Here is a 14,313-nt window from a genome sequence, read left to right as displayed (position 1 = left end):
GATTAGGAAATAATACTTGGGATCTCGTAAATTATTTTATATGAAAAGTAATTAACGAATTCGTAATTATTCATTTCATATTTTGGTCAAATATAGTTTCCAATATATGGTGTCACATCTGTGATCTGTGTATCGCTCCAAAAATCATGATCATGTTTCACGTGGACTGGCGAAAGAATAAAGAAGCCTAAATATTTGTTTAGCTTTAAATAAAATATTCAATTGAATAAAATAAACTTTAAGTTCACCATTTTTTTGTTCAACCCTTTAAGTTTACCATAAAGAGAAGATTTTCCTTCATATTTTCTCTCATGGACAGCTGCTTATTTCAAGAAATAAAAATTAAAATTAAATGCTTTTGTGTTTAGTCAGAAAATGAAAATTTGGGAAAGTATTGTCAGCGGAGCAGCAACAAGGCCCCCACAATCATAACATTGAATGGCCGGATCTGCGGTATAAACTCTCTTCTTCTTCTTTTAACTTGCGCCTAGCTGATACAGTATTTAGCTATAAGGTTAAACCGTATTTTATTTCCACTTAGAAGTTTTCCTCTCATATCATATCAAGAACGTCTTCCTTAAGAATAGATAATGTTATTTGTTACCTTACTCATGCATTTCACATTATATTGCTGTTTATAAGACTAGAAATTTCGAATTTCAAATCCATAATTTTTTCCTGTTCGAGTTCAACTTTTATAAGTCGGTTTTTGAGAATAATAGTTGACCAAATAAGGTTTAAATACAATGACTAACTTCTTTGCATTTCTTGTAGACTATCAACATTTTGGTTGTGTTGTTTGTTTTGTTTGATGGACGTATAATATTTCCTCTGTTTTGTAAAATATGTCACTTTCACACTTTTTACATGATTAAAAAATAATTAAAATCTATTTATGTTATTATTAATTTTACATATTTATTTTAGGTAAATAAATTTTTATAATATCAATGCATTTTGTAATCAAATTAAGTTGAAAATAAATATAAATTATATTAAAATTCTAACATGGCATTCTTTGTTTAACAGAAAAATGTCAAAATAACATTTTTGTGAAACAGAAGAAATAGTATATACTACTTGTTTATAAAATATTACATAAACTAAGATTAAAACAAATTTAAATGTTGCAACGTTTTACATGTTCATCAAGGAAAAAAAACATGTTCATCAAGAAATGTGAATGTTTGTTATCAGTTACAGTCATTTGCTAAACCTGCCATGAGACTAGACATTGCCAAAAAGATCAAGAAAAAAAAACAAAGTATATACGTATATATATAAGTCTACTGTAAATTGGAGATGATTAAATTTAGTCTCATGTATGGTTATGAAAAGAATCGATCTCGTTAGTAACGACTTCTTTGCTCATCAATCACCATCAAACTATAGTATATAATAACAGAAAGAGGAAAACTGAAGGTGAGTTGTCATACTCGAAATAGCAAAAGCTCCTCCAAGCCAACGAAAAGTTTTCCGTAATGCAACAACAACCACTTACCTTTCCCATGCAAACCCTAATTTTCGCATCCTCTCTCATTTGTCTCTCTTTCATCCTCCCTCTAAGCCAATCTCCACCGCACATTCTGTAACTCCCACCTTTCTCCTATGGAGGGGCCACGGCTTCCTCCTTCCGCCACCTTCCATGAATCCGACGATGACAAACCCGACGATCCTCCTCCAACCTGGCACCGTCCAACCTCAAGTCTCTCCGCATTGCCATCTCAAGATCCTCCATCACACCATTGGCGTAATCATTCTCTTAATCTCTCCCCAATCCTGGACACACCTTCCCGGTTTCTTCCTCCTCAGGATTCAATCCCTGAGCTAGAGACTTACGTTGTCCAGGTACCAAGAGATCAAATCTATTGGACTCCTCCTCCGGAGCACGCAAAGTACGTCGAGAAACTCCGTAATAACCCGGAGAGAAACAAAAAGAATGGGTGTTCTAAACGTCTTATGTGGTTCTTTATCATCTTGATCGCTTTTGGATCCATCCTCGGTGCCATCACTCTCATCCTTCATCTCGTTTTCAACCCCGCTCTTCCCATTTTTGCGGTTGAGCGATTAAATGTAAAAACAAGTAGTTTCGAGGTCACGTTGAGAGCAGAGAATCCCACGTCCAACATGGGGGTGAGCTACGTAATGAAACCAAACGGTGTCGTTTCGTTAACGTACAAGAACAAGAGACTAGGACGCGGGAAATTCCCAAAGATGTTCCAGGCCGCGTCTGGATCCGACAAGGTCAATGTAAAGCTCGATGGATCGACCAAGAACGCGGTTATGCCACCTCGGGGATCAAAACAAGCGGTGAGTTTGGTGCTGAAGATGGAGCTAAAGGCGGATTATGAAGCAGGACCGGTGAAGAAGAACAAGGAAGTTGTGGTGACTTGTGATGTTAAGGTTAAGGGGTTATTAGATGCCAAGAAGGTGGAGATTGTGTCGGAGAATTGTGAGAGTGAGTTTAAGGACTGACACTCTCTCTTATATATATTTTTCTTCCTTATACATATAACGTGATTATGTCGTTAGATCTACAGTGTGCTTAAATAATTTATTACTTTCGATGTAATGCTCAATTGTTCAATTTTTGTTTCTTCCTCAAATATCTTTGTTTTTTAGTCAATATTATTGAGCGACAAAAAAAGAAACTGAGAACAAGAAAGACACAACGGACAGAGCATCTTTTTGAAGATTGTGGTGATTATGGATAAACAAAACAAACAAACATTAAACAAAATTATTAATCGGGACTTCTAGCTATGGTGGTAAAAGGCTCACGGATGTGAGTTTCGCCACCCGGATTCGAATCTCGACCACTGGAGAATTCACATGCAGAATCCGAAAACCTTTCACGGTGACCCACATGGTGATCAGCTCGCTGGTCCTTAGTCGATTTGGTCTTTAATCTGAATCACCTTGGTGAAGCCGAGACTCGGTTATCAAAAGAAAAACAAGATTATTATAACGATTTGAAAGCCTAAGTTACAACAAATATTATTATAACGAATTCTCTAGGCAAACTGGGCCTTCTCTAGTTTTCTCGATGGCCGCGAGAACATTGTTTTGAGGCAATCCTTTGGTCAGTATTGCTAAATCTATGCATTCTTCCGCCTACAACTTTTGAGCCCCTGCTTCTTCCGCCTGCAACTTTTGGGTGGAGAGATCCTCTTTCTTTAGGGGTTTTCAAAGTAGATTACATCTTTTTGTTGCATCGATCAAGTTTGACCGGTGAAATACACTTGTGGGTGAAGAAGCAGCAGTGGAGCATGATGATGGCCGCTGTTATACCTGAAGCGATAGTAAGCTGGTGATAGCTGGTAGTCAATTTGAAATGGCTGGTTGTCACTTTGAAACCAAGTCTGTTACTATCTACGTTGCTGGGGAGAATGAGGAGTTTCAAAAAGCTGAATACCGTTGTGGGACAAATAGTATAATCGATGGTTGCTACTATGTTCCAAGTTTGCTAAAGGTTCCTGGCTTTTCCGGGTGAGGAGGAGGAGGAGGTTATCTTTTAGTGTTTAAGTTTTTTTTGATGTGTTAATGTGTTATTGTCTAGCTTTTGGATTTACATGAACATGGTGGAATCGTGTTGTTTATATTCGTTATAATCTTTTTTAATAATGCTATCATGTTTTGTATTTTTCTGGGGTTTCTTCAACTTGTTACCTTTAACATCTTTTAAGATTTATCTGGTTAGTTAACAAATTCCCCCATATGATCCTAGTAACGATCAGGTAGTCCTGAAAACCGGAAAATATGCAATCATTGCACGCCCAAGTCTCCATCTTTTACCCAAAAAAACGCCCAATTTTCGAATTTTCAAAAGGAATGGCCCATACAGGTTTCGAACCTGTGACCTTCGCGTTATTAGCACGACGCTCTAACCAACTGAGCTAATGGGCCTTTTGATATATTCGAAGAACGTAACCAAATGGATTAAACAATTACGTCTTCCTGGACAATCAAAACAAGACCATTGGACTCTCCGCTTCTTCGTCTGCAAACAAAACATCTTCTCACTCTCTTCTTCTTCTTCCCTCTTTACTGTGATAATAATGGCTACTGCATCCAACTCGGTACTCTTCCTGAGCTCTGACTCACTGAGTCATCATCACAACCATACCAGAACCCACCTCCATCTCTCCTCCTCTAGATCCCATTCAGTTTCTCTCAACCGTACCAAGCAACAATCCACTTCCCTGGCGCTTCATTGCTCCAACAATGGCGATAACGTCTCATCCCCAATCGAACTCAGTAAGAAACTTCTCAACGTTCTGACATTTCAATTCTCCCTCCCCCACTAACTCTTCTCTGATCTCCAGAGTTCCCAACGTTTCCAACGGTCATGGACATTAACCAGATCAGAGAGATACTGCCTCACAGGTACACACTGATAAGCTTTTCGTTGAGAGTTGTGACCCATGTCTGAAAGTTCGATCCTTTTAACATGTTCGGTTTTTTTGATTCTCAGGTTCCCGTTTCTGCTGGTGGATAGAGTGATCGAGTATACACCTGGCGTTTCAGCTGTAGCTATCAAGAACGTTACAATCAATGACAACTTCTTCCCTGGTCATTTCCCTGATCGACCCATCATGCCTGGTGTTCTTATGATTGAGGTAAACACACAAAGCTTAAAGTTGCGAACTCATCACTTTAACTGAGAAGCTTGAGTTTTTTTTTTAAGTATTGCAGGCGATGGCGCAAGTGGGAGGAATAGTAATGCTGCAGCCGGAAGTAGGAGGAGGGTCTCAGGATAATAACATCTTCTTTGCTGGTATTGATAAAGTGAGGTTCCGCAAGCCTGTGATCGCAGGAGACACGTTGGTGATGAGGATGACTCTTGTCAAGTTCCAGAAACGGTTCGGGCTTGCTAAGATGGAAGGTAAAGCTTATGTGGGTGGCTCTTTGGTCTGCGAGGGCGAGTTCATGATGGTTTCTGCTGGCAGTTCTTGATCTCACTCGCTATATATGTTTGTTCTCTTTACCCTTTTGTCTTCTTTATTGAATCTTCACAGACGCATTGAAATAGAGCAGATTGTGACTATATATAGAAAACCATTTTAATAGATCATAACACAAGGAGGGACGACACATAGTTATTCTCTAAAATCTTAAATCTATTACACATTTGATTCAAAAGCTTATAGCTAATCTTCTCACAAATATAACAGCTCAGATCATATTATCACACAAAGCTTCTTGATATGTCTCTCTCTTACACAATTCAAATTATTTATAAACGAAACAATGAAGCATAATAACTCTTCATGTTCTAAAGTCTTAGGTCCCTCTGCTTCTTCTTCATTGTCCTTCACTTGTACTCCAAGATCATGTTGTTCTCTGGCGCAAGCCCAACGCAGGCCCTGAGGATGTTCTCCAGCATAGCCCTCTGCTTAGATAGGGCGTTCACCACAGGTGTCCCGGGTGGTACAAGAGGTGCCTTTGTGAGGTAACTGAGTATGGTAGCTACTGGGTGGAAAGAGTGAAACTTCCCCTGAAAACATAGAACCAAAACATGAGAAACTCAAAACTCTCAAGTGAATTGTTGGATACTAAATAGCAAAACACACAAACCTCTCCTTCAGCTTTGAATTGGATTCTGGTGCTGAGCTCAGCGAGAAGAACAAGATCCAAGATGATTGGAGCAGCCAATAGAGAATCCTCACAAGTGTTATGCATAACAATTGTATTCTTCCCTCCCATGAATATCTCCGAGGTGTACTCGTCCATGGCTCTCTTACTATCCCCAACATAAGGCACATACTGCAACATAAATCAAAACGTTAGCAAGATTCAAAAGAAAGAGAGGTTGATAACTATGGCCTCAAAACCGAACCTTGATGACAACAACATGGTCAGGATGTTCACCAGGCTCAAAGAGGATGCCGTTACTAGCCACCATGTCGTCCACCACATTACTCTTTGAGATCTCCTTGGATCTGAAAGTCTGCGGCGCCGAGAGGTTCATGCCATCATTGTTTCCCAAATGATTATAGCTCACAATCGAAGTAGGCTGCCAAAACAATCAATCACAAGGTTTCTTCAGCAACAAGAAAGAAAGAAATTAGGTTTACTTGACAAACAAGCTATCTTTTTTCGTTACCTTGATGCCAGCTCCGACAAGGAAATCGACCAGAACAGACTTCATCTTAGTCTGACCACTCTTGAAATCATCCCCACCGATCAAACAGTTCTTCGTTATAGCCAGCTCGATGAGTCCTGGAACAAACGTGTTCTGAGGACTCCCATTGATAAAAGGAATGCCTTCAAGAACACAAGCGATCGCATAAAGCGTAGAAGGCGAGATCTCAGACTCGTTCTTCTCCACAGAAGCCAAGAGATTCTCCATCGTGTCGTTAAGCCCTACGACCACATCGCTGTAACGCTCTGTGTTGGCTGTCCACAAGACAACTAGCTTATCCACCTTGTTCTTCTCCTTAAACTCCCTGAAACACAAACACAATCATTACACAAACTAACTAACACACAACAGTTTTACATACATGTGAGTCTCAACTACCTCATATCCTTGATGATCTGGTCGACTTGTTCTTTCTTAGTACCTTTTATCACGCTATTAGCACGTGACCCTTGATTCGCAGCGATGAAGTCAGGGTCGTATATCCCAGGGAGTGGGACCATGTGCTCCATGTAAGGCCTGAGCTGTTTCTGGAGATCAATGTCGAGAACTCTGGCTCTAGCCATGGCGTCTGCTAAGTTCATGTCGCTTATGTCCCAACCACCAAACACAACATCGTCAGGGTTCACCATGGGGAGAAGACTCTTGAAAGGAGCGTAGATCTCTTCACCGTTGTAAGATCCGACCCGGATCGAAGAAGCTTGAGTGAGGGAGCCAAAGTAGTTTGCTTGTTGCACTTTGTCTTTAGTCGCCCAAGAGATCCCTCTGCAAGAAAAGCTTTATTAACCGGACGTAAACCGGAACAGAGGAATTGAACCGAACCAAAGTGTTTTTTTTTAAACTCACTCTTTGTTGGCGATCACACCGGCGGTTAAGGTTGATCCGTTGTTTCCTCCCCATCCAACGAGCATGACGCTAATCACCAAAAAAAAAATGTCATGAATCGAAAATGTGAGTGAGTGGAGTGAGTTCTTGTCGGGAAATTACAGAACACAAAAGGTTAAAGATTCGAGAACTTTTATTACCCTAGCTTGGGGACACGAGTGTCTGTTTTGAAATCGTATTTGACGGTTTTGGGCTTGACGACCCATTGGTAAGTGCCGTTACGGTTCTCATGGACGACCTCGGTGGTTTCGTAATCGTACACGGAATGGATCTCGTTCTCTGTGTACTTCACGTTTGGGCTCTCTACCTTGAAGCTCTCGATGAACATCTTCGCTCTCTTTCTCTCTCTCTCTCTCTTTGCGTTAAGCTCTATGTGTGTTTGGTTTGTGATCTTGAATCGAGGAACAAGTGCGAGGTTATATAGAGAAGACGTAGAGATGGAGGGACACGTGGCGGTTCGTCAGTCTTCGCGGTGGTCCCTTTCTTTTTCCACAGGCGAGTGGAGATGGTTGGTTTAGTTAGCGAGCGAGCCCACTCCTCTTCGACCAGAGAGCCAGAGAGCCGCTAAACCACACGTGTTTGGTTCACACGCGTGGGGATAGCTAGAATGTGAGAGACATGCTGGAAGCTGGGTCCATACACGTGGCGTGATCCACGTTAAGACAAGTCTGGTTTGTTGGTGCTTTCTCGTTTTGTGGGTCCCACCTTTTTCTTGCTTCTTTGTAAGAAGACACTCGAAGGCCCCCGAGGGATGAGGAAGCGAGAAGACAAGAGAAGAGAAGCGGTTAAAACGGTACAGTTTGGCTACACCGAGATATGAGTGGATGCCACGCGCAATCTGATATTCTGATGTGTGGAATGGGTCTTGTTGGATGCATGCGTGGCGCCTGACGGATTTAACGTCCCCGTTAACGGTGAAGTAGCGACCGTTTTTAAAAGTAAAGTCTAGAGGGTCCCAACAAAATCAATACTATTAAAACAGAAACATGCCCTATTGATATTAGTTTAGTCCAGTTATTTTCTTCAACTATACATACACGAAATATAAATTTTATGTTTCCTAACTGCATTTTAAATAATCTTTGTAACCACCACTTCGAAGTCCACAAAAATCGGGATCCACTTTAAGTTTTTAACTGAATCTAATTATTTTTCCTTTTTCTATTAGTCTTGACCATTCAAATGTATTAGTTACAACTTAGAGCATCTCCAATGTAAAACTCCATTTTTTTCTTTAAAATGGAATAAAAGTGAAAATAGAGTAAAATTGCTCCAACCCTACTCCATTTTCTACTCCCAGGGGCGTCCCTTGGCACAGCCAACTGAAGCATTGGCCTAGGGCCCCCATTTTTTAAGACCTCCATTTTTAAAAGTTTTATTATAATTTTTATAAATAATTTTGGATTTTACTGTTTTGTAAAGTAAAAAAAATATACCAATGTCAAAATGAATTAAATTCAGTCCATTACTAATATGTCAGTGAAAAAACAAAATAATATTAATATGGAAACATTAAAAATAAAATGAATCCACAATTAGATAGGCCCCCAATTTACTTTTTGTTTATGGCCTCCATAACTCTAGGGACGCCCCTGTCTACTCCATAATGGAGTGATGAACAAACAAAAAATAAATTACTCCATTTATGGAGTAAACATCATTATGGAGTGAGATATGGAGTTGGGTTGGAGCTTTCCTTACTCCATATTCACTTTTACTCTATTTTAGAGGAAAAAATGGAGTAGGGATGGAGATGCCCTTAACACAACAAGCAGTTATATACGAAGATGTAATTAAAGTGGTGATATCTACTCCGTGTATAGTTATATATATTTTTACGAAACACCTGCTTAAGTTTAGTAATAAAATGTGGGCAACTATAACTGGTATAATAATATAAAACCTAATAAAAATATAATATGTTGTAAACTTTATGAATAAATTTTTAAAATAATTTTCGAAATACATATGACACGAGTGTATAGTTATGAAACTTGATCTATTTAACTTGAACACAACATATATCAATGGGTCATGGTCCGAAAATATATCCGTGTTTTAAAAGGACGGGTCAGAAAATTTTACATATTTACAGAAAAAACAAAAAAAAACAAATTAACATAAAACCTGCGGATCAAGATCCAGAATAGACAAATATGATTACAAAGAAACATATATATGGACATATGATTACAAAGAAACGAGTGTATGTCTGGTTAACTTTTAAATTATTATTATTTTATAAAAGATATTTTAAATTTATACACAAATATGAATACAAAGAAAAATACAAATATGATTACAAAAAAAAAATAAATATTAAATTAAATTTCTGAAAAAAAAAAATTAAAACAAAATATATACCCGCCCTTTCAAAGGGCGGGTCAAAATCTAGTATACTATTACTATTGACTGCTTTGCTGATGTATGTAAGCGTGACAAATAAAGTTTACATTTGGAAAAATCTAGACGCATGTAAGTTTGTAAAATAAATACCAAATCCTGATTTATGGATTTTAATTATATTAGATTTTGAATTCTAATATAAAAAAATATTTTCTGATTTTTGAATTATTTTATATAATTATAAATAAAATATTTATTTTTTTATAAATATATTATATAGTTTACTAATTTTAATTTGGTATAACAAAACATAGTTCAGTTATTAAAATATTTTCTAGTATTAAGTAACAAATATTTTACTTTTTTTGATCTAAACGTACTACATAGTTTAACATAACTGATGTTGGAATTATTTTAATAAATTTACTGAATCGAGCAACAAATGTTATATATATATATATATATATATATATATATATATATATATATATATATCAAAATTTTATAAATTTAAAATATTGTGTAAAATTTTGATCTAAATTCAAAAACAAATGTTAAATTTTATATAAAGAATAATTACCATATTTTAGAATTTTATAGGTTAAAATGATGAAATTTATCTTTAGAGAATATGAATCTGTAAACTAAGTTGATGACTAAATTAAGTCCATTTGATTAAAATGATTTAAATTAAGTATTCATGATTAAATTAACTTAGTGACAAAGCTAAATCAATTTAGTTGCTAAATTAGATGCATTTGGTGTCTAATCCAAATAAAATTAGTGATAAATAGCTAAAATTTAGTACACTTAAAGTATAAATAGTGACATAGAAAAGGAAGGAAAAAACCAATTTCTATTCACTATTTAAAAGTTACACCATTCATGAAAAGCATTGTTGTCTATGATTCTTCGCCATTCTGTAAATTGTAAGAAATTATAAAACAAAAACATTCCTTATCAAAATTGATATGGAACAAAAATAATAAATATTTTTTTGTACTTAATTTATTTTGTTCCTCTTATTTTTTTACTCGTTTATATTTATATTTTAGTAGTGCTTTAGAGACAAATAAATAAATTACTTTATAACTAAATTTGGTAAATTATTAGTAAACGTTTGTAATATGGTATAAACATATATATATATGTATATTAAAATTTGTAGTTATATCTTGCTTAAAAACATTTCTAATATTTCAAAAGGTGTCGCACATCTTTAAATAAATAGTATTAGATACTCCCTCCGTTTTTTATATATGACGTTTTAGAAAACAAAATTTGTTCCAAATTATTTGACGTTTTCAATTTTCTATGTAAAATTTATCAATACTATTAAAAGGGAAACATTCCTAAAAAATCTACTTAAAAAAGTTGTTGCACCTACTTAATTAATTGTTGGGCCATATAACAAATTAACCTAACTATAAAATATCAATAAATGTTTCATACTTTATATTTTCTCCTGCAATCAACCGGAAATTATAACTAAACAAATCAAATATATTTTAATCATATATCGATAGTTTCCACCTTGCTATATCCACTTTCTTCCATATTATTATACTTACTATATAAAAAAATTGTTCTAGACACATTTTAAATATATACTGATTGTAACACTAATAAATAGTGAAATACTCATGTGAACATGAATCTGAATAGTATTTAATTATAAAAGTTACTCCATGAAATATTTCCTACGTAAATTTGATATATATATATATAAATACCATGAAACATTAGTAATAGTTATGTTCGTTGTTCAATGTTTATAAAACTATTATTGTCGATTGGTTTTAAGTTGTCCCTTTAACATTACTACATGGATGATATATATACAATGTATATTAATAGTACTGATCATTACAAATGAATAACAAAAATACAATTTATTATATGAGAAATTTAATCAATTTTTTTTAAAAAAAAATACTATAAGATTTTTCTAGGTTTTTAGCAAGTCAACCGGTGTCAGTTCACTGGTTAATAGCAGTTTTTGGGTTAATAAGTTTTTAAATTAATAAATTTTTATTAAATTCAAATTTTATGGAAATATATGAGTTGATAGAAACTCTAATAGAATATTACATGAAGAACATAAGCTATTCTGGATTTATATATCCATCAGGTTTACCGGTTCGACTGTAAGTCCGAATCAGACTTGAAAGCCATTGCTTATATCTTAATTTGTCTACAAACCATATGTACCTTACTAAAAGGAGTTAAATAATTTGTATACTTTCTTCACACCATTTAAATGTGATGCACTATTAGTTCTCATCATTTGGTTTTAGTTTGAGTATTTTAGTTTTTGGTGTTTTGGTTCTATAAATATTGAAACCATTCAGGTATTTATAAAGTTTGGTTAGGTCTCAGTTGGATTATTTTGGTTTTTGGTTCGGTAACAAAGTTGGAAACTGGACCAGTTTCAAATTTTCGGTTCCATAAATATATGATTTACTCAGTTTATGAAATCCAATTCAGTTTTGGTTTTTTCAGTTTGGTATGTTTTAGTTCGTGCTTTTGGATAAATATGCTCAGATTTATCCATTATCTTATATTGAAATTCGTTTAAAATATATTTAATTTCGAAAACAAACCCGCGTTTTTTAAACGCGGATCAAAATCTAGTTACTAATTAATGCTAGATGACCAATGATATTATAGTTTCTATTTTATTATTGGTTAAATTGTGGTTAGGTAAACAATTAATGATATTTTTGTTTAGAAATTAAATGTTTCTTAATCTATGTGCACAATCCTAAAGCGTCATATATAAAAAAACGGAGGGAGTATATATAATTTGCATTTATGATCATAAAGTCTAACTACACGTTTTGAATGTATTTATGAGTTCAAAAAAAAAATTAGCAATCCAAGAAGGTAACATATATATTGAGAATTTTTTTTTGGTAGTTTTCAAATAAAATTATTTCAAAAATTACATTTCTTTTTAAAGAATTTTTTAGAAAGAAAAATTTGAAAAAAAAAACTTTTTCAAAATATTGTTTAGACAGGAGAAGCCGTTGAAACGGCAGAGTTTCATCCACCGAAATACGAGTGGCTGCCACGCGCGACCTGATGTGGAAGTGGTCTTGTTTGGATGCACACGTGACGAAAGACGATGGTGCACGTCTGGTGACGGCGCGTGAGATAGTTAACGTCTCCGTTAACGGTAAAGTAGTGACCGTTTTAAAAGTAAGGTCTAGAGGGTCCCCAGTGAAATATATTATTGACTACTATGTCGATCTATGTGGACTCATGGGGAGGGATCAAATAATGTGTATAGTTTTTATACGTTTGGAGAACTCTAGATGCACGTAAGATTACAAAGTAAATACCAAATTATAATTTCAAGGTTTTAAGTGATTCTTCTATTAGATTGGAGATTTGATATCAACTTTTTGAAACATATATATGTTGGACTATCTCTCGTGGTTTTGTGTGTTGTATATAGATTAAATTATTTCTGGCACAGTTCAAGTGTTGGAAGAGAACTGTCGTAAAGTTGTTTATCTCTGCTGTTATGTTTATGTTTCAACTTTTATGGTGAATACTGTACCCTAAGATTATTGAATCAAAAGGGTTGAAACATCATTGTCAGAGAGTCGTGAATAGTTGTGGACCTGGCGAGTGAATGTAAATTGACAAAAAGATAATGCATGCAGCGAAGACGAAGCAGTGGCCACAAACCAAAAGCGTGATTTTTGGTTAAAGCAAAAAGTGGGGTATTTACTTAATTTGATTAAACACGAATGGGGGCCTATTAGATTAGGAATGAATGACTAAACAATGTTTTGAAGGGTTTGATTTACTTTTTCCTTGGGAATATCTCACGTCTGAGAAGAGGTGCATTGTAATCCCCAAAGAACATATTGCTGTCCTTGGATAGACTCATGGTTCACAGTGCCGTGCCTACCATTCGAGGGGCCTAAGGCAAAAATAACTCTTTACAAAAATCAAAATAAAATAATTATAGAAAGGTTAAAATTCATTTTCTATAATTATTTTTTGATTTTTGGTGTTTAAAAATACTATTATAAGTATTAATTATCATATTTCATTTTTTTGTTTTATACTGAACTTTCAGATTTTAAGTATATTTTGTAAGTTTCTCAATCCTACTGTAACTCATATAAATCATATAATTATATTTATAAAAATATGAACTAAATTTTAAATTAATGAATTAAGAACAAAATGCAGAAAATCATAAGAGTGCATACAACAAAATCGATAAATGAAATCTAAGATATTTTTTTTGTAAAAATTGTAAGGAAATATATATTTATATGGAATATATACATGAAAATAATCACCTCTAACAATATTTCATAAAATTTGTAGTTATGCATTCCATAAAAACTTAAGTGAATGTATATTTAGTAAAAATGGGGCCCTAAATTTTAAATGAAAAATGGGGGCCCAAGACCGTTGCCTTTTTCCAACAAGGGTGAACACGGCTCTGATGGTTCATAATATTCAAATGAGGCATAAAATATGGTTTCATATCTGCGTGGCCACAAAATGAAACGTACGCTTTCAAACTGGATCATTTAGCTCACCGGTAGATCACTACTTCGTAGTTGAATGTTTTCATGTCTGAGTTCATACTATCACTGACGGACCTGCTTGCATGCGCCTTAGCAGTAGTCCAAATAATGGCATTAAATGATTATTACTGAGTTGATATGTTTTTTTTATTACTGAGTTGATATGTTGCTCGGTTAGTTATAAGGTTTTTGTAGTAATTAATTATTCAGTTACATGTGAGAGAATGTAAATACTCTTTTAAGGTAATCGTAATTTTATTCTAAGTCATAGTAATTTGTTTACAATCAACATTTCTGCAGTCAAATTTATTTGAACCAAGAACTTAATTGCGATAACAGTCCTAAGTTCAAACCAATCAAATATTAAGCTTTATTTTTTCCTTT

The 14,313-nt window shown here is 34.7% G+C and overlaps 3 protein-coding genes and 1 non-coding gene across 4 annotated transcripts; 2 read left to right on the top strand and 2 right to left on the bottom strand.

Moving 5' to 3' along the window:
* Positions 1–217: 217 nt before the first annotated feature.
* Positions 218–2,647, top strand: LOC103837908 (NDR1/HIN1-like protein 13). The gene has a single exon (XM_009114298.2). It carries the CDS (start codon positions 1,609–1,611, stop codon positions 2,473–2,475), a length of 867 nt encoding a protein of 288 aa, XP_009112546.1. The 5' UTR covers positions 218–1,608; the 3' UTR covers positions 2,476–2,647.
* A 945-nt stretch (positions 2,648–3,592) lies between these two features.
* Positions 3,593–5,061, top strand: LOC103837905 (3-hydroxyacyl-[acyl-carrier-protein] dehydratase FabZ). The gene is made up of 4 exons (XM_009114295.3): positions 3,593–4,257; positions 4,326–4,386; positions 4,475–4,619; positions 4,696–5,061. The coding sequence occupies exons 1-4, from the start codon at positions 3,900–3,902 to the stop codon at positions 4,954–4,956; spliced, it is 825 nt and encodes a 274-aa protein (XP_009112543.2). The 5' UTR covers positions 3,593–3,899; the 3' UTR covers positions 4,957–5,061.
* TRNAI-AAU lies at positions 3,833–3,906 on the bottom strand. The gene has a single exon. It is a non-coding gene; the product is annotated as a tRNA-Ile (tRNA).
* On the bottom strand, positions 5,048–7,460 carry LOC103837906 (inositol-3-phosphate synthase). The gene is made up of 7 exons (XM_009114296.3): positions 7,168–7,460; positions 6,989–7,057; positions 6,524–6,907; positions 6,107–6,449; positions 5,840–6,016; positions 5,578–5,766; positions 5,048–5,497 (listed from the first exon to the last, which is right to left on the bottom strand). Exons 1-7 carry the CDS (start codon positions 7,353–7,355, stop codon positions 5,315–5,317), a joined length of 1,533 nt encoding a protein of 510 aa, XP_009112544.1. The 5' UTR covers positions 7,356–7,460; the 3' UTR covers positions 5,048–5,314.
* Between the last annotated feature and the right edge of the window lie 6,853 nt (positions 7,461–14,313).

The sequence above is a fragment of the Brassica rapa genome, chromosome A09, assembly GCF_000309985.2.
Source record: "Brassica rapa cultivar Chiifu-401-42 chromosome A09, CAAS_Brap_v3.01, whole genome shotgun sequence".
Classification (NCBI taxonomy): domain Eukaryota; kingdom Viridiplantae; phylum Streptophyta; class Magnoliopsida; order Brassicales; family Brassicaceae; genus Brassica; species Brassica rapa.
Note: the sequence above shows the minus strand (reverse complement) of the source record. Positions and strands in the feature narration are given on the sequence as shown.

What these genes read in the sequence shown, in the direction of transcription:
- LOC103837908 (XM_009114298.2), top strand. Translation starts at nt 1,609, where the DNA reads ATGGAGGGGCCACGGCTTCCTCCTTCCGCCACCTTCCATGAATCCGAC.
- LOC103837905 (XM_009114295.3), top strand. Translation starts at nt 3,900, where the DNA reads ATGGGCCTTTTGATATATTCGAAGAACGTAACCAAATGGATTAAACAA. An exon ending in AGAGAGATACTGCCTCACAG is followed by an intron (nt 4,387 to 4,474) that starts GTACACACTGAT and finishes TTTGATTCTCAG; the next exon opens with GTTCCCGTTTCTGCTGGTGG. An exon ending in CTGGTGTTCTTATGATTGAG is followed by an intron (nt 4,620 to 4,695) that starts GTAAACACACAA and finishes TAAGTATTGCAG; the next exon opens with GCGATGGCGCAAGTGGGAGG.
- LOC103837906 (XM_009114296.3), bottom strand. Translation starts at nt 7,355, where the DNA reads ATGTTCATCGAGAGCTTCAAGGTAGAGAGCCCAAACGTGAAGTACACA. An exon ending in ACTCGTGTCCCCAAGCTAGG is followed by an intron (nt 7,058 to 7,167) that starts GTAATAAAAGTT and finishes TTTGGTGATTAG; the next exon opens with CGTCATGCTCGTTGGATGGG. An exon ending in CAGATCATCAAGGATATGAG is followed by an intron (nt 6,450 to 6,523) that starts GTAGTTGAGACT and finishes TTTGTGTTTCAG; the next exon opens with GGAGTTTAAGGAGAAGAACA.